Below are 18,464 nucleotides of genomic sequence, written 5' to 3'. Positions count from 1 at the left end.
GGCCCTGATTCCTTCTACCCTCAGCCACAGCTCCCACGAAAGCCCTCTCTCAGCTGCGGTGACCAAGCCACCTCCCTGTACCTCTCAGGCTTAGAAGTAGGAAGGGCTTGCCTCTGTGGCCACTCTCTGGCCATGTCACCAGCCCTCAACTGTGCCCACTTCTCTGTAAACATGCTCCTCAGTACCTTTGTGAAGGTAACGCTTGACTGACGGACTTGAGCCCAATAAAACACTGAGTGAGCGCGGGGCGCCTGGGTGACCCAGTCTGTTAAGCGTCTGACTTCGGCTCAGGTCATGATCTCACGGTCCGGGAGTTCGAGCCCCGCGTCGGGCTCTGGGCTGATGGCTCAGAGCCTGGAGCCTGTTTCCGATTCTGTGTCTCCCTCTCTCTCTGCCCCTCCCCCGTTCATGCTCTGTCTCTCTCTGTCCCAAAAATAAATAAACGTTGAAAAAAATAAATAAATAAAAAATAAAAAACATTTAAAAAATTAAAAAATAAATAAAACACTGAGTGAGTGAATGCGTGCGTGCATGACCGAAGGAAGAATTCAGTAAGGCTAGAGTAGGGTGGAGCTGTCATCCAATGTCTACTGTGTTCAAGGCAGCACGCTAAGCTTGTGGAATCGGCTTACAATAGCCCTGTGGGGTGGTATTATTTCCACGTGACACGAGAGGAAGTGGGGACAGAAAAGTCATTGTGAGGTCCACAGAAATTCCAAGTGGTGGTACCAGAGTTTTCTACCTCATCACCAGGCTTTTGGCTTACGCCTTTAAATCTCGAGGGTCCAGCCGGAGGGTCCCTCGAGCCCCTACTCCAGCATCTTCCCTGTGGCCCTTCTGCCTGGAAAATTCCAGCGACGGTGAGCTCAATCCCTTTGGAGGTGGCCCAGACCCAGGATGGGAATGGAAGCCCCCAGCCTCCCAATCCCAGAGCCCAGCTTCTCCCTCTTCCACGGCCTCTCTCAGTCCTGCTCTCCATTCTTCTCCCAGACATGGATGGCCAAGTCAGAGAGGGTTGGGATCCACACCAAGAAAGGTATGGAGGAAGCGGGTGGACAGCTCGTGTGGTGGGACACGTCAGAGAGAGGCCGTGTGGCTTCCCCAGGCTGCTCTGTCTGTAGGAATCCCTCCTGGGATAGATCGCCATATACCAGCGTGAGAGGATCTACCTGGCTGAACGGTACCGAGGAGAGGGAGCGTGTGGGGCAGGTGTGCAGAGGTGGAAGCTAGGCTGGGAAGAGATGCGAGGGGCAGCAATCCCAGGCCCGACTGGTTCCCCTCCAGAGCTGCCCGACCCCCGCTCTCCACCTCCGCAGAAACAGAACGGAGCTCTGAGTGCCAGGTCTTTGCCTCCTGGGACTATCCCACCCACAACGATGCAGGACTTGGACCAGCTTCTTTAAAGGTTCCTGGAAGCTTCCATCAAGGCTGCTCTACCAAGGTGAACCTCAAGGGGGAGACCATTCTCCAAGGGAGCGGAGAAGGTGTCAGTTGGGGGAGTGAAAATGCCGGGCCCCCACCCCCACCTCCATCCCTCCCCGCAAGGTTCTCAGGTCTGGGAGGGCAGAGATGGTTGCAGCCTAAGGACCCAGTCTTCGGATGTTCAGCAAGGGTCTGTTGGATGATTGACTGGACATGGAACTTTTAGTTACACATACACTGAAAAATTTATCTCTGCTTTTCAAAATCTAGCTAAAATGGCAATAACATTTTTTATTTTTATTTTTATTTTTTAGTGTTTATTTATTTTTGAGAGTGAAAAACAGAGTGTGAGTAGGGGAGGGGCAGAGAGAGAGGGAGACACAGAATCCGAAGCAGGCTCCGGGCTCTAAGCCATCAGCACAGAGCCCGCCGCGGGGCTCGAACCCACGGACCGTGAGATCATGACCTGAGCCAGAGTCAAGACACTTAACCAACTGAGCTACCCAGGCGCCCCACAATAACATTTTTTAAGCCCACCAGTCCACAGAGACAAAGAGAAAGAAGGAAATAGGTGAGAGGTTCTAATAAAATTTTGGACAACAGAGGGCAGATGGACGACTGTAACTGTCTCAGCGCAGGAAGTGGAAACCCAAACACTCTGAAAGAGGAGGGTGTGGAGGATGGTACAGACGTGATGCCTATGCCTGCCACAGAACTGTGGAGGCTCAGACATGGGGCAGAAGGTGCCCTACAGAGTGGGGTGCAGGACAGGGGGCAGAAATAGGACGGGTGGAAAGCCTGTGTAAGGAGCCACGCGCTCCCCAGATGCCCTACCACACCTATCTCCTGCCCCTGGCTGGAGGTTATTCTGGACATTTGGACTGGAGGGCCTCGAGGAGAGAGAAGGGTCATTCTAGAAGCCGAGAGTGAAGGGAAAGTCTGCAAAGGAAGAGACACCCCCAGCTCTTTCCCATGCTGGCTCCTCAAACACTGACAATCAGGTACAGATGCCTAATGACCGACCTCCAGCCCAGGATCGCCAGGCAATTGAGGAAAGCCTCTGACTTTATTTTATTTTTTAAAGTTTATTTAGGTGCACCTGGGTGACTCCGTCAGTTAAGCGTCTGACTCTTCATTTCGGCTCAGGTCATGATCGCACGTGTTCATGAGTTTGAGCCCCGCGTGGGGCTCTGCACTGACAGCATGGACCCTTCTTGGAATTCCTCTCTCTCTCTCTCTCTCTGCCCCTCCCCTGCTCTCTCTCTCAAAATAAATAAATAAAATTTTTTATTAATAAAAAAATTAATTAAAAAATAATATATTCTGACTATATATATAATATATAATGTAAATAATATATATAATATATTTTGATATTTTTAATTAATTTTTTTATTAATAAAAAATTTTATTTATTTATTTTGAGAGAGAGAGCAGGGGAGGGGCAGAGAGAGAGAGAGAGAGAAAATTCCAATCAGGGTCCATGCTGTCAGTGCAGAGCCCCACGCGGGGCTCAAACTCATGAACACGTGAGATCATGACCTGCGCCGAAATGAAGAGTCAGACGCTCAACCGACGGAGCCACCCAGGTGCCCCCAAAACCTCTGGCTTTTGGGGTTTTTTTTAATTTTTTTTTTTTTTACATTTATTTATTTTTGAGAGACAGAGAGAGACAGTGTGAACAGGGGAGGGGCAGAGAGAGACGGAGACACAGAATCTGAAGCAGGCTCCAGGCTCTGAGCTGTCAGCACAGAGCCCGTGTGGGGCTCGAACCCATGAACCATGAGATCATGACCTGAGCTGAAGTTGGATACTTAATCGACTGAGCCACCCAGGTGCCCCGCCTCTGGCTTTTGAAAGAGAGCCTCCAACAACAACAAACAGAAAAACCTAGACTCTATCTTGTGACACAACCTTTAGGAGGGCTCATGTCCCTCCTCCCTACTCACCATCTTCTTTTCAGAGAAAGGCGTCCGAGGAAGCCTGGCCAGTGCACTGGCTGCTTGTCTGGGTCTCCAGACATCCTGTCCCTCCATCCCAAGCCAACCCCAGACTCTTAGGCTCCAAAAGTATGCTCCACTGAATACCCCACCCCCGCTAGAATGAGCTGTGAGTCCTAGAAATGGAACCAGCTGGATCCACCTAGTGGTGTGATGGCAGATATTTAACAACGAGCTCTCTGGAAAGAAGAAACCCCAGTTGATGGGCATTTGCTGGTTTCAGTGGTTACCAACACGAAGTCACTGGCTGTGGCATTGGGAGGAGATGCCCACAGTCGGATCCCTCAGGACCGTCTGAGCTGGCCCCGGCATAGCGCCGGATCTGCCCCCAGGTGGCGGTGACCGGGGACTCACTCAGGCCACTGCTTTGGGTCAAGTGCCCTCTGCCTTCATCACCCGTCTTCATGAAACACGGCCCGTGAGCCTGACTAACCCGAGTCAGCTCTTCTGGACCAGAGGAGAGACGAGATGGGAAATCCGTCCTGCCACCAACAAACAAGTCAGAAGAGACAGGTGGATGTGAAACTAGGGCTGGAGAGGAGGCCCCCCAGAGACTGCGTTGCCCCCTCTGCTGCTTCCCATTTTCCAGGGGTTGCTCCAACCCAGGCCACTGCCAGGTGACTTCTCTCTTTCTTGACTTTGGCGGGCTTGCCAAGCTTGGCCTATGGGGACGGTGTGACCAGCATGGGCTTTGCTTGGGACTGAGGCCCTAGAGGGGGCTTGAGGTCACTCCTGGAGGTGGGGGCGGGTGGGGGAGGGGACTGAGAATCAAGTGCTTCTAAGTCTTTGGGCATCTCTGGACGTGACCTGCCTTACGACACCCCTGTGGCCTCAGTTTACCCACCCACAGCCACCCATTCAGATGGCAAGGAAAGGAAGGACAAACTTTAATTGCTGCCGAGAACAGAGACCTCCCTTTGCCACTGGGCGCAGCACAGCTGTCTCAGGCCGGGCATGGTCTGCTCCTCCTGGAGCAGGTGCCCCTCCCCTCCTGGACCCAGGATTGTGGCGGGGGAGGGTGCAGGTGGTGTCTCCCGACTGGGAGGGACCTAGGAGCGCCACAAGACCAGGTTGGCAGGAGGCACGTCAAAGCGTTTGCGGGTGTGGTCCATGTCCCTCTGGTACAGGTAGCCACAGGTAGGCTTCTGCCGGGTGTAGAAGGGGTTCAGGGAGTTGGAGTACTGGGAGGTGTAGAACTTGAACCTAAGCTTGTCCAGGCTCTGCCCCTTCGGGTCTACCACCACCGGCACGTAGGCCGCCACCAGGGTCTGCTCGCGGTCCCGCTTCCACGACTGGGACAGGGGAGGGCGTGGAAACTTCAGCTTTTGGCCCGACGGTGTCTTCGGCTCCTGGCTGGGTGCTGAGGGTTTCTTTGAGTCCTGTGGGGATGGAAAGCAGGCCAGCGCTGAGGCATCAGACACCGGGGCTTCCACGGCTAAGCCCGAGGGTGGGAGCGGGGAAGGGGCCAGCAGCCGTCAGAAGCTTCCGGAGCCATCCCCAAGACAACTCTGCTGGCCGTGGAGACAGACACCTCCAGGTAGGGGGCGGCCTTCGGGGCCCCTGACCTGACTCGTGCTGATGCAGACCTCAGCCTGCTTCCCAGAGGCCTCTGCCAGCTCAGAGGCTAAGAGCTGGGCTCATCTTCAACCCGCCCCCCCCCCCATCTCCTTCACGTCCAGCTGTCTGTCCCTGTCCTCCACGTCACTCCCATCTGGCCCTCCTCTGCCGCTGTCCCGCCAGGCCTCCCTCCTCTCTCCTGAAGGGTTACTCAGCTTTCCACCAAGCCCTCCTGTCCTCCTGCCTCCCAGACTGTGCTCTGTTGCTCTCTACTGCCTAGACAAGACATCTCAAGGGCCCTAGCCTGGAAAGCAAGAACTCTGAGGACGGGGCTCCCCTCGCCCTGTGCTCTAGCCGGACCTTCCGCCCATCACCCCTGCTGGCAACGTGTCCTTCCAGGCCTCCTTGCCTTTTTCGGGGCCGATCCCCCAGCCCGACATGCCCTCCCTCCCTCCCTCCCTCCCATCCATCAGGGAGATTCTCTTTCCCTTTTGGCCCCGAGCACCTTCAGGGCCGTGCTCTCTCAACCTTACCCTTGACATAATGGCCTCCAAAATCCTATTCCTTGTTTTCCTCCAGACCAAGGCATTTAGTGCGCGCTCAATAAAGGCTGGTTCAATTGAACTGGGTCCTAGTAAGGGGTGTTCTCCTTCCAACCAGCCGGCCCATTCTATTTTAGAACACCTCTCCTTGTTACAAAGTGACAATGCCAGCTTTTCATAAAGGCCATTCTTGGCTGACTGGGCATGGAGGTCTACCCCTCGAGGAGGCCCCCAGTGCCACAAGGATCCCACCGTAGGGACATTTGTTTACCCCCTGGACTGAATTATTTTGTTCACCTTTGACCCCCACACCGTCTCCCAGGTACCAGACGTTCATTTTACTTGGGGCCTTCACAGTCACAACAGCACAGCGCAAAGGACCGATGCCTCAGTGCCAGGCTGGCTCTGTCCCGCTCCTCCAGGCGACAGCTGGGAGGGGAACCCACTTCGGCTCGGCCCAGCCTCGCAGTCCTCCCGGCCACCCCGGGGAACCGGAACCGGGAAGGAGCCCTCGCTGCAGAGCTCCTGGAAGTTGAACCCCTGCCATCTTACAGAAGAAATCCCTGGTACCCAAGAGAGAATGTACGTTCTTTCCTTCTGCATGTAATTTACAAACGCCTTGCCCAACTCAAACCTGCCCAGGGCTTTCTTCCCAAGCCGGCTTTGCTGCCGTAGGTTCCTACCCAGAAATGTGTGTGCCCTCAGCTGTGCGTTTCAAAATTCTTCCTCTCCTTCCAAGCCAGCAGCCCTCTTGACACCTCCTCCAGGAAGCCTCTGGTGCTGCAGCCCCCACCCCTGTTTCACCCTCCTCTGGGCCTTCAGGCATTCCTCTTGGGACGTGGTCCTTTGCGAGGCTGGGACTGGGGGGAGGCAAGTGCACATTTTAAGGAGGTGCGCCGAACCCCTTTTTACATCTTGCTGCCCTGGGTGCTGTGCTCGCCTCATGCCAACCCCAAATCCTGGTCCTTCCGGGCTCCTGCTAATGGTTCAACAGCCTGTAAAACGCTCCCAGTGTTCAGGACCACATCCTAGTCCCCTTTGTGCCCCTGGGGCTTCACCCAGTGCTGGCACACAACCAAGCTGGAGAACAGCGTGGAACGGCCTTCCCAGAGCCCTTGAGGCCTGGCCGTGGGGTTAGGAGCGGGGGGACCACACAAGAAATGAGCTATGATGGCGGTAATCAGCGATCCTTCTTCACCATGGGCTCCAACCACAGCACCAAACTCTTTACATGGGTTATCTCTTTCTAATCCTCGCATTACCCTTTAAGGAAGGTATCGTCATGCGTCCTATTTATAGTTGAGAAAGCTGTAGTAAGGATGTCCGTCACAAGTTTAGGGTCAGGCGGCCGGTGAGGAGCCAGGCTGGGACTGAACTCAGGCCTGGCTGGCCCCAGGGTCCACACCCTATACTCCATGACTCCATCCTGTGTCCACCGCCCTGGGAGGACAGGGGCTGCCAGTCTACTTGTGCCCTCATGCGGTCAGCTTCCTGAGCTCCTGATGGGGGTTCTGGGCAGTAGGAGAGCAGCCGAAGAGAGGGGCAGCCGGATCTCCCCGTTTGGCGGGAACGCTGCGGGGCCTTGAACGCTGGACTCTGAAGTTACCATCTCCTAGCACAGCTGAGGATATGACATTATTTGCTTCACTGGTTCACTCGTTCATTCAAAATGATTTCTCTTATACGCCAGGCTCTGAGTGTGCAGGTAACAGACACCACAACGTAAACTTGTACAAATCGGAGCTTCCTGCCCTCAGCGCCACGGACACTGTGGGCTGATAATTCTTTCCTTTTATTAAAAATGTTTAATGTTTATTTGTGAGAGAGGGAGACCCAGCACCCAAAACAGGCTGCAGGCTGCGAGCTGTCAGCACAGAGCCGGACGCGGGGCTCGAACTCACGAACCGTGAGCTCATGACCTGAGCCGAGGTCCGCCGCTTAACTGACTGAGCCACCTGGCGCCCCCGATGACTCTTTGTTGTGGGGCAGTCCTGGACATTGCAGGATGTTTAGCATATTAAGTATGATTCTGAGGATGTGGGGTTCCGGTCCTCTCGACACTGAAGAAGGGCTCAGCCCGTGGCCACGGATCTGGAGATGAGGGAACCATAGCGCATCCCCCCACCCCACACCCTGCCTCAGTCTCGGCCATCCGGACCCCGCACCTCAGGCTTGCGAGGCTGGTGTCAAGAGTGACAGAGGCACGTGCTTTCAGAATGGCTGGGGGGGTCTGACCAGAGACCCGCAGAGGCAAGGGCGATAATGTTGCTCATGGGACCGAGAATCTCCCCAGCTCCAGGCACTAGCCGCTCAGCTCTGCAAAAGCTCCTAAGAGCCATTTGAGGTGTTACTCCCATGTCTCAAATGTGGAAGATGAGGCTTGGAGGCATCGAAGCACGTTTAAGTTCACATCGAAGCACGAAGACACCCCCCCCCCCCCAGAATTCCCGCAGCTCCAGACTAGTTAGTGGGGGAATCAGGATTTGAACACTCCCCTCTCTCTCTGCCCCAGCCCAGGCCCTGACTTGGGCCCTCCTGGGTCTACCTGCCAGCTATGCCCCAGTGGCTGCTACAGCAACATTTGGGGCCTTGGGGTGAGGGGGACCCAGGCCTTGAGCACATCTAGGGATGAGGCCCTCACAGAAACTAGGGCAGAGGGACCGTCCCAGGGGAGGAGGAAGAAGGGGAAAGGGAGGAGGAAGAGAAGATTCCGAGCAAGGAGGAGGCAGAGGGGGAGGAGGAGGAAGCGCAGGCAGCAGAGTTTTGCCCTGCCCCTTCTGAGGGCCCAGCCAGGCTCCAGGTGACTAACCCCAGAGGGCTGAGAACACCCCATTGCCTGCCCAGGGCCCAGCACAGCCAGCTCTGGGGGGGAGGGTGGGGCCCGAATGCATACTTTCCAGGTTAACGTCTGGTTTCATTCAACCGGCTCCTCCTCCCAGTCCTCCTATCAAGTGCAGGGGGTTGGGGGGCCATGAACATTTGCGGATGCCTGAGGCATTTTTGGCTGTGGCAATGGGGATGCTACTGGCCTCCAGCGGGGAGTAGCATCCCCATTGTCACAGCCAAAAGTGGGTAGAGGCCAGGGATGCTGCTGACCATCCTACAGAGCCAGGACTGCCCCACAATAGAGAATTAGCAGCACACGATGTCATCAGTGTCAAGGCGGAGATGCCTGCTTTAGAGCTTCGGGGAAGACCCCTAACTCCTTCCCTGCTTCCTGCCAGCCTTCACTTAAGCCTCGGGTCCACGGAGCAAAGAAGCCTAGAGGGCAAGTAGAGGGTCTCCCCAGCCCCTTCCCTCCCTTCCGAATCCCACTACCCTATTTCTCCTTGGGGTTCCAGCTGGAGCCAAAAGAAGGATCCCGAATAGACCTCTCCCTCTATGACCCCTCCACCGCACGCCCCGGGCATAGTGTCTGTCCTTGCTGCCAGGGCCTGGAAAGGGGATGGGGGTGACTCGAGAGCGGGGCTTTCCGAGGAGGGCAAGAATATCTCATATGTGGTATTGCCGCGGGTCTGGGAAGACACTGTCGCCTGGAACACTTCAGGCCCAGCGCCCGCCATCCACGCCTCACTCTCTGGCGGGGAGGCCTCGGGCCCTGTTGAAATGCAAACAGCATCGGGTGAGGCCCTTAAGCCTCCCAGGGCACCCGGTAGCAGGGAATGTGCCCCGGCTGTGGAGTGTGAAGACCTGAGCTCAGGGCCTCACTCTGCCCTACAGGTCAGGCAACCTTGGGCAAGTCTCGGAACCTCTTTGAGCTTTGGTGGCCTCGCCTGCAAAATGAGGATAATAAGGCCATCTGCTTCACCAGCGTGTCGTGGGGGTGCGATGAGTGTGGGAACTTTCAGGGCACAATACAAATAGTAATTATTATCAGTCTCATCCGGCAGTTCCCTGCAGGTTTCGAACAAGCTCATCTGAACCTTTATGAGAGCCTGTCGGTGTGGTGTGCGGTGGGGCAGAGGGGCCGGGGAGGGAGATGAGGAGGCCGAGAGAGCTTGGCCTTAGCTCCCTCGTGAGGCTGTGTAGCCTGGGGGCTTGGAGTTCAAATCCCAGCTCCACCGCTCACACCAAGTGCCTGAGCTTTCAGTATTTTATAACACTCTGTACCTCCGTTTTCCCACCTCTGAAGGGGGAACACCTAAAGAACCTATCTCGTAGGGACAGGGCGCCTGGGTGGCTCAGTTGGTTGAGCGTCTGACTCTTGGTTTGGGCCCAGGTCGCGATCTCATGGTTTGTGAGTTCAAGCCCCACGTCAGGCTCTCTGCTGCACAGAGCCTGCTTGGGATTCTGACCCTCTCTCTCTCTCTCTCTCTGCCCCTCCCCTGCTCTCTCTTTCTCTCTTCCTCTCAAAAATCAATAAATAAACATTAAAAAACAAAAGTCTTGCCGTGTGAAACACTGTTCTAAATTCTTAAAAAAAAATAGAATCTATCTCATAGGATTACCACGAGGATTTAATGAGACATTCTACATAAACTGCCTACGCCTCTTGAGCACTCAGGAAGCTTCAGCTGTCACTGTTACTTGTCACAAGTTTGCCTAGGAGACCGGGAGGTGCAGGCTAGCAGCCCAGGAAATGACTCTGGGAAGTGAAGGGGCAGAGGACCCGGAGGAGAGGAATGGTGGCCTGCTTCCTGCTCCCTCCCCCGGGGGACAGCAGGGGCTCCACAGCAGCACTGGTCCCTAAGCCTTTTGTAAGAGGGCCCCAGCTCCCAGCCATGCAGGTGGGCCAGGCTGGGGTCTTCATACTCTCTCCTGTCAATCAGACTTCCTGTGACCTTGGGCTGCCTTGATGCAGCCCTGTAAGGTCATCCCACCTGGGACATCCTTGACCAGGGCCTTTCTTGTTGGTGAGATGGAACTTCTGGTGGTCAGGGGCTCCGGAGCTTCCGGGGACTCTTGGGAGGTACTGGGAGTGCCCAGGTGGGGAGAATTTGCGTGGGCTGGGGCATTGTGACACCCCTTTGACAGCACAGTTCCTTCTGTCTTCCTAAGGAGACACAAGGGCAGGGCTGGGGGCTGAAGTCTCAAGGCCTGGAAGGGTCTTTTAACTTTGGCACTGACCCTGTCTGCAATTCCCTCTTCCCACAGTCTCCCAGGGCCTGTGAACTGTGGGTGATGCGGTGAGTAGAGAGAGGAGGAAATGATCCCAGTTATTCAGGTACCTCCAGAAGTCCTAATTTTCCCCCCAGGGGCCCAACATGTCATAAGAAATTACTGGCAGGGAGGAAACATACCCAACCAACTCTCCATTCTCTCTCTCTCTCTGTCTGTCTCTGCCTTCCAAATTACAGAGATGATGGATGGAGGGAGGGAGAAAGGGATAGATGGATGCATGCATGGATGCATGGACAGACAGAGGATGCGTGGACAGAGAGAGTCGGTGGGCAGGAGGATGAGTGTTGGTAGGCAGACAGACAGTGGATGGGCCAAACCCCCTGATTGGAGCTCTGCTCACCTTTCTTGCCCCATTTCTTGCTATCTTTTCCCTCACTCTACACAGTAGCTAATTTCTTAAGCATGCCCCGCTCTTTTCCCTCTGAGCCTTTGCATATGCTGTTCCATAGACAGGTGGCTGGGTAGGGTGGCTGTGGGTGAATGAATGGATACATAGGTGCTCAGTAAATGGCTAGATTGGGGCGCCTGGGTGGCTCAGTCGTTAAGCATCTGACTTCGGCTCAGGTCACGATCTCATGCTTCATGAGTTCAAGTCCCACATCGGGTGTGCTTGAGGCCCACTTCAGCTGAGCTCAAGCTCCACTTCAGGTGAACGTGAGCCCTGCCTCTCTCTCTCCCTCTGCCTCTCGCGCCCTCTCTCTCTCAAAAAAAAAAAAAAAAAAAAAGGCTAGATTGGTGGGTGGTTGTGCTATAGAGGATGGGATAGCAGGCCCATATATATATATATGATATATGATATATGATATATGATATATGATATATATAGTATATGTATATAATATATATATATATAATTTTTTAAATGATTACTCATCCTTGAGGCAGAGAGAGCCGGAGAGACAGAATCCAAAGCAGGCTCCAAGCTCCAAGCTGTCAGCACAGAGCCAGACACGGGGCTCGAACTCACGAACCGTGAGATCTTGACCTGAGCTGAAGTCGGACGCTTAACTGACTGAGCCACCCAGGCGCCCCAAGAGTCAGACTCCTTGAGCTTGACTCTGGCTCTACAATTTTACTAGTTGTGTGACCTTGGGCAAGTAATTGATTCTCTGTAGTTCCATTTGTTCATCTGTAAAATGGGTAGACTACAGGTCTCTGCCTAACAGGGATGAGCAAAGCACTCAAGACAGTGCCTGGCACAGGGTAAACACCCAATAAATATTAGCTATTATTATGCGTGGGCAGATAACTAGATTAATGGGTAGGTGGCTGAATGGGCCAACCTGTCCCCATCTTCAAAAGCCTGAGCCTCCCCCCTGCCCCCAACACCAGAGTTAGTAGCAGCTTCTGGGAATGTGTCTGAAATCCCACATGCGGGAGGGAGCTGAGCTTCTCCCTGGGGTCAGAGGAGGACCAGTGGAAGGGAAATAGAATGAGCCAGTGGCTTCCGGCCCTCTGCCACATTGGCCTGGGCCGGGCCCAGAACTTGTTTCCTTCCTGGCACTGTGTCAGCACTGACTGTCGGTTCCGGGGTGGACTTTGGGGCCCTGTGGCAGATTGAGAGTTGGGGTGTTGATGACTTAGCACCCTGCTCAGATTTCACACCCTGATGGTAATGACCCCTAATTTCTGAGCTGGTGGGAGGGCCCAGGAGGGGAGTCTGGCAGGGAAGCGGGAGAAGGAGTGGCAATCAGGGCTGGCCCTCGCGGAGGCTCTGCTCAGCGACTGCCAAGGCTCTGGGGCGATGGTATCTTGCTTGAGAGAGGGAGAGAAGGTGGGAATGTGGCATTCTGGATGGGGTGGCCAGCTTTGCTGGCTCTGGGGAAAGTGGCTTGACTCCCAGCCCTGGGCCTGAAGGAGCTGTCAGGAGGGAGCCCGGGAGGTGGGCAGGGACTTGGGGGGAGCGGGGGTCCCACAATTTAGCACACGCTACACCTGGTCTCAGCCAGAGGGGGAGGTGCTGGGCTGGTTGCCCCAAGACCTGAAACAAGTCCCATTGCCTCTTTGGGCCTCAGTTTCCATACGTGCACCGTGAGGATATCGGGTCTCTCCATCTTGGACATTTGAAGGAAGGGGAGTTGAATCTCACCCTGAGAACTTCAGATGGGGACCCTCCCCTGCGACTGACCATAGGACTGGGTCCTGCCTGGTGTGTCCCCGGCCCAGACGGTGCCACCCTCCCCATGGGAACCTCAGGAGGGGTCATGGCTATGGAGACCTCCTTTAGGAAGGCCTGGCCGGTCAAACCATATCTGTCATATTTCTTTTGTAAATCACAGAATGGTTACGATCACGGCCTCTGGACCCCACTCTGCCTGGGTTCAGATCCCCCACTGCGACTTCTCAGCTGTGTGGCTTGCCTAAATCACTTAACCTGTGTGTGCCTCAGTTCCTAATCTGCAAAGTGGGGATGATAATAGAATTCACCTAGAAGGCTCGTGTGTGCCACGTGAGCTCAGAGCAGTGCCCGCTGGGAGGTAGGTGCTAGGAGTTACCTTGGAATTGCTGTTTCTAAATTCCAGACGGCACTCTTGCCTCCTGGAAGCCCCCCTTTCTCTGACTCCTCTGCCACGCTCCAAGCGTGATCTCATTTTGTAGGTCATCAAAGTTCCCGGAGGGTGAGGACTGACTTGCACCCCTCAGGGGGCATTTGGGAAGGACAGGGAGAGCTGGTGAGGGTCAGAGCTGACCTGGAGCACAGGAAACTCACCAAGCACACACCTTGCCACACACACAGCCTCCCTCCCCGCCCCCCTGCTGCTGAAGCGTCCCGCTACCATATCACTGTAAGGAGGCCTGGTTATTTGGACACGCTTTCCACCCCTCTTTACCTACTGTGTGATTTGGACAAGTTACTTAACCTCTCTGATCCTGCCTTATTTTTTTCCTTTGCTGGGCTTAAAGTACAGACAACTGAGTTATTTATACACCTTGGCTCATGGTGCATTATCCTCGTTGGTCTATGAAGGCCTCCTCTCTCTCGCATTCATTCTCCCCCTTTATCTCCAACCCCGTTCCCCACCCATCCTAGCCAGAGGCAACCATTCTAATGTACTTAAGGAGCGTCTTCTTGTACATATGTTCTTGCCAAATAGATATATTGTTGCTTGCGTGCAGGCAGTTTTCATTTACATAAGTAGCACTGTGTGTTTTAGATCTCCCACTGTTAAGATCCATCCATGTTGCTGTACCCGCATCTGGTTCCTTGCTCCCCATCACTATGTCCATGGAGTGTATCCACCACATTTGATGTCTCTGCTCCCCCCCAGGACCCCCAGGGACCTCCAACCCCCCCCCATCCCTACAAACAACACTGCAATGATATCACACCCATGGCCCTCTATGGACCTAGGTGGCTTCTTTGGGGAATATTCCTAGAGCAGAATGCAACGGTCATAGACCATGAGTAAATATCCCTTAAAGTCTCCTTTTCTCCATCCCTAAAATGAAGGTATTGCCCCATCCCTTCGCGGGGCTGATGATGGGAGTGGGTTAATGCATGCAATCCACTCGGCCCCATGCCTGACATAGAAGAGACGCTTGGCGGATGGGAGACGTGGCTGCTGTTCCTTCCAGACCTCAGGGAGAGCGGGAGATAAGCCAGACCCAGGAGGGCTCGCAGAGAAACGCACCCAGGGCTCAAAGTCCCAGCTCAAGGGTTGGTCTCCAGAGCCCGTGAGAAGTGTGTGGGGGGTATGCCAATACCTGCAGGGTCTGGACTGGTCTTGAATGTCGCAGGGCCTGGTGCAGGGAGACGGCTGTACCTAGGAAATGGTTCCTGCATCCCATTTCTCGCCCTTTCCTCAGAGCCAGAGTAACCTCACACAGGAGGTCCCAGACAGCTTTCTTTGTTGTTCTGCCTCCACTCTGCCAGCCACCAGGCATTTCAGCCAGATGTAAAACCACACCCGAGTACTGGGTATCACCCTCCCGTTTTACAGATGGAGAGACTGAGGCTCAGGAGAGCTCCATGGTCTCACAGGAGGTTAGTGGCGGAAGGGGCTCTAGAATCCGCATCTCCGTACTCCTTGAAAGAAATGCATTCTTGGGGCGCCTGGGTGGCGCAGTCGGTTAAGCGTCTGACTTCAGCCAGGTCACAATCTCTCGGTCCGTGAGTTCGAGCCCCGCGTCAGGCTCTGGGCTGATGGCTCGGAGCCTGGAGCCTGTTTCCGATTCTGTGTCTCCCTCTCTCTCTGCCCCTCCCCCGTTCATGCTCTGTCTCTCTCTGTCCCAAAAAAAAAAAAAAAAAAAACGTTGAAAAAAAAGAAATGCATTCCACGTTAAATTATGTTCTTATTATCTATGGAGTTTTCAGTTAAAGCAAATGACCAGCAGAGCACATTACTAAAAAGTAAAAAACCCCACATGTAGTCCTGGCATTCCAACTGAATCATCTCCGTGGTTCTGTTCCCTTCCAATCCCTGGCCACTTACAAATACACTTTATATATCTATAGTCCCAATCCACATGGAATTTTGTTTTTTGCTTTTTGTACTTAGCAACCTTTTTTTAAACACACAGTCTCCGACAATGGGATGTTTTTTGCCTGGTCTTCAAGGTGACCTTGCAGACGCCTGCCCCACCCTGTCTCCTGGGCCCCGGTGGAATTTTCCTTCTTGAGGTTCTTTTGTTGAGTTGTCACAGCCCTCTTCCAGCCTGTCAGGGCTCTTTGCTGTTCTCTGCTTAGCCTCTCTATGCCCAAAGTCAGGGTAGGGAACAGGGGCAGGAGCAGGTAGGTACTAAACACCTACCATGAGTCAGACTCTCAGATACCTTAACCCACTATCTTGTTGAATCTCATAATAACCTTACATTAATAGCCCCTGTTTCACAGATGAACAAACCGAGACTCAGAAAGGTGGTAGCTTGGCCATGGTCACACCCTTGCTAAACAGCCGAGTCAGGATTCAAACCTGTTCCCCATCAAGGACCCTTCCCACTATGTCATGGTCCTATCAGTAGAGCCCATGGTTACCAAGGGAAATGAGTCTCTCCCCAGCACCCTAAAACACTCCACCCCCTAGCCTGGGCTGGACTTGGGTCTCCACACTCTCGGGCACCAGGTAATGACTTCCTCTGAGCCCCTTCTCAGGATGTGGGAGTCCACACCAGCAGGACCTCATCTTAGCCTGACCTCATCTCCTGGCACCCTCCCAGCTCAGAGGAATGTCAAAGTCAGGGGGATTGGAGCCCACCCTCCCCTGCAGGCAGAAGAAAACCATTTCAGGAGCTGGTCTGGCATAAGGTGTCTCCAGCCTGGAACCAGAGGCTGGACGAGATGCTCTGTCGCTCAGTAGCATATGGGAGTTGGGAGCACTGACCTTTGCCCCTGGAGAGCCAGCTGCAGAGACCTGGGTGGGGATGCAGGAGACCTCAGGACCTCAGCCTGCCCTTCCCCCATTCAGTGCATTCTCCCAGCCAGGAGTGCCTTGGCTTTGCTGGATGCAGGAAAAAGCCACAAACTTGACAAAGTCCTAGCTGGGTCTCTGGGGAGACCACAACTTGGGGGCCCCAATCCCACCCCACGGACCAGAAGAGGCCAGTAAAGTCGGCTCGTGGAAGTTACTAATTGCTCAGCCAAGATTTAATTGCAGGATTGGGCTTTGTTGCGAGGGGAGCCTGTTATTTGGCTGTTTTCTTTTACTGGGGGAGCAGATTGAGATGTTGTTATGAGTGGAGTGGGGGCTCTGCATCAGGAGCACAGGGCACCCAGCCCAGCAGGACCCTCCCCAGGGGCACTCAGTCTCCGAAGCTGCCGGGCAGACAGGGTACAACGGTGGGGGGGAGACAGCCTGCTCACCATTGAACCCAGGCCTTCAAGAGATGCTCCCCGCCCCCCAGCTCCGCCATCATGGGACTGAAATCGGGGTGAAATGAGTGGGGGAAAGGCAGAGAGATCCCTCCCATCCAGACTCCACAGCCTGATGTCCTCCTGGTGCTTGTGATCACACCGTTCCCTCTCTTCCTCTATTCCCAGCCCAAACTAACTCAAACCGCAAGGGGACCAGAAGAGGGAAGAAATGAACAAACACTTCTGGAGTGCCCTGTGTGCACCAGGCCCTTTGCTGGCACTCCACCTCCATTATCTTACTGAATCTTCCTGTCAACCCCAGGAAGGGCACTATTCCTCCCAAGCTACAGATGAGGAAAACGGCTCCGAGTATTTTTTACTTGCCCTATATGCAAACTGCCCATCAAGACCTTCCTCTCTTCCTAAGAAATGTCCCGCAGACATTTTTCTACTGTTTCTACCACCAGCACACTAGTCCTGCCCCTCTCCTCTCCCGCTTGTATTCATTAACTAAGTAACCAATGAACTGATCAGTTGAGCAGCAACGCTTAGCCCCTTAGCCTACACTTTCTTCTTCCCATCATCCTTCATCCAGCTGCCAGATGAAACCCTTAAAACACAGCTGTTGAGGCCCACCTGGCTGGCTCAGTCAGTGGAGCATGTGACTCTTGATCTCAGGGCAGTGAGTTCGAGCCCCGTGTTGGGCAGAGAGATTACTTTACCAAAAATAAAAAATAAAAAAAAACAAAAAAAATCCACTGTTTTTACCAGGCATCAGTGCCTGCTCCTGGTGACCTCTGACTCCAGGCCAGAGCTCCTCAAACCTTAACGTGATCCTGAGTCACCTGGGGCTTTGTCAAAACGTAGATCCTCTGCTGGGTACCTTAATCCTTCAGCTCACTGAATCTCATAACAACCTGAAATTAATAACCTGTTTTATAGACAAACAAACCAAGGCCCAGAGAGGTTGCCCAATGTCTGGGATGGGGTTTCTACAGTTCTAGAAGATTCTACAGTTCTAATAAGAGTCCAGGTGATGCAGCTGCTGCTGGTTCATGGACCATACTCCTAGACTGTCCTGCCTACTTATTTTTCTTTAACTTTTTTATTATTTATTTTATTATCTCACTTTTATTTTTAATTCTTTTTAATTTTTTGTAATGTTTATTTTTGAGAGAGACAGAGTACAAGCAGGGGAGGGACAGAGAGAGAGGGAGACACCGATCCGAAGCAGGCTCCAGGCTCTGAGCTGCCAGCACAGAGCCCGACGCGGGGCTCCAACTCATGAATCGCGAGATCATGACCTGAGCCGAAGTCGGCCGCTTAACCGACTGAGCCACCCAGGCGCCCCTATTATCTTATTTTTAGGGAGAGGGAGAGAGAGAATCTTAAGCAGGCTCTATGCTCAGTGCAGAGCCCCACATGGGGCTCAATCCCACGACCCTGGGATCATGACCTGAGCTGAAATCAAGAGTCAGACACTCAACTGAGCCACCCAGGCTCCCCTCTTTATTGTTAATTGAAGTGTAGTTGACACACTTTTTTCTCTAATTTTTAAACAGCAAATACATGTACATGGTTGGAAAATAAAAAAGTATAAAAAGGCACTCAGCCAAAACTCTCCTTCCCATTTTTGTCCCCCTCTTTTGCGCAGTTACCCCCACCTCCACCCCAAGTAACCACTTCTGTTAGTTTCTTACATATCTCTCCAGTTTCTCTGCGCCGATACAAACAAGATCATACTTATCTTGCCCCAAATAGTAGCAAACTACACACACCATTTTGTCAACAGTTTATCAGTTTATCTTGGAGATAACTGGACACAGTCAGCTGACTCATTCTTCTTTAGAGTTGCATTATTATTCCATTGTGTGGACGTGCCATAATTTATTTAACTAGTCATCTCCAGATGGACAAGTTAGGTTGTTTCCAATCTTACCAACTGGTCTTTTTAAAAAAACTGTTTATTTATTTTTTGAGAGAGAGCGCGTGCAGGGGAGGGGCAGAGAGAGGGAGACAGAGGATCGGAAG

At 53.5% G+C, this 18,464-nt stretch overlaps 1 protein-coding gene and 1 long non-coding RNA gene across 3 annotated transcripts; one reads left to right on the top strand and one right to left on the bottom strand.

The window, feature by feature from the left end:
• The first annotated feature begins 479 nt into the window (after positions 1-479).
• On the top strand, positions 480-1,729 carry LOC123385697. Its single transcript, XR_006598658.1, has 2 exons — positions 480-860; positions 991-1,729. It is a non-coding gene; the product is annotated as an uncharacterized LOC123385697 (long non-coding RNA).
• A 2,563-nt stretch (positions 1,730-4,292) lies between these two features.
• Positions 4,293-10,484, bottom strand: GUCA1ANB (GUCA1A neighbor). 2 transcript variants are annotated; one of them, XM_011282225.4, is made up of 2 exons: positions 10,342-10,484; positions 4,293-4,801 (listed from the first exon to the last, which is right to left on the bottom strand). In XM_011282225.4, exons 1-2 carry the CDS (start codon positions 10,348-10,350, stop codon positions 4,472-4,474), a joined length of 339 nt encoding a protein of 112 aa, XP_011280527.3. In that variant the 5' UTR covers positions 10,351-10,484; the 3' UTR covers positions 4,293-4,471. The 2 variants fall into 2 exon arrangements, with proteins under 2 accessions (XP_011280527.3, XP_011280526.3); XM_011282224.4 differs by lacking the exon at positions 10,342-10,484 and adding an exon at positions 5,513-5,689.
• Between the last annotated feature and the right edge of the window lie 7,980 nt (positions 10,485-18,464).

This window comes from Felis catus, chromosome B2, assembly GCF_018350175.1.
Source record: "Felis catus isolate Fca126 chromosome B2, F.catus_Fca126_mat1.0, whole genome shotgun sequence".
NCBI classification, from domain to species: Eukaryota; Metazoa; Chordata; class Mammalia; order Carnivora; family Felidae; genus Felis; species Felis catus.
This window is presented reverse-complemented; position numbering and strand designations above follow the sequence as displayed.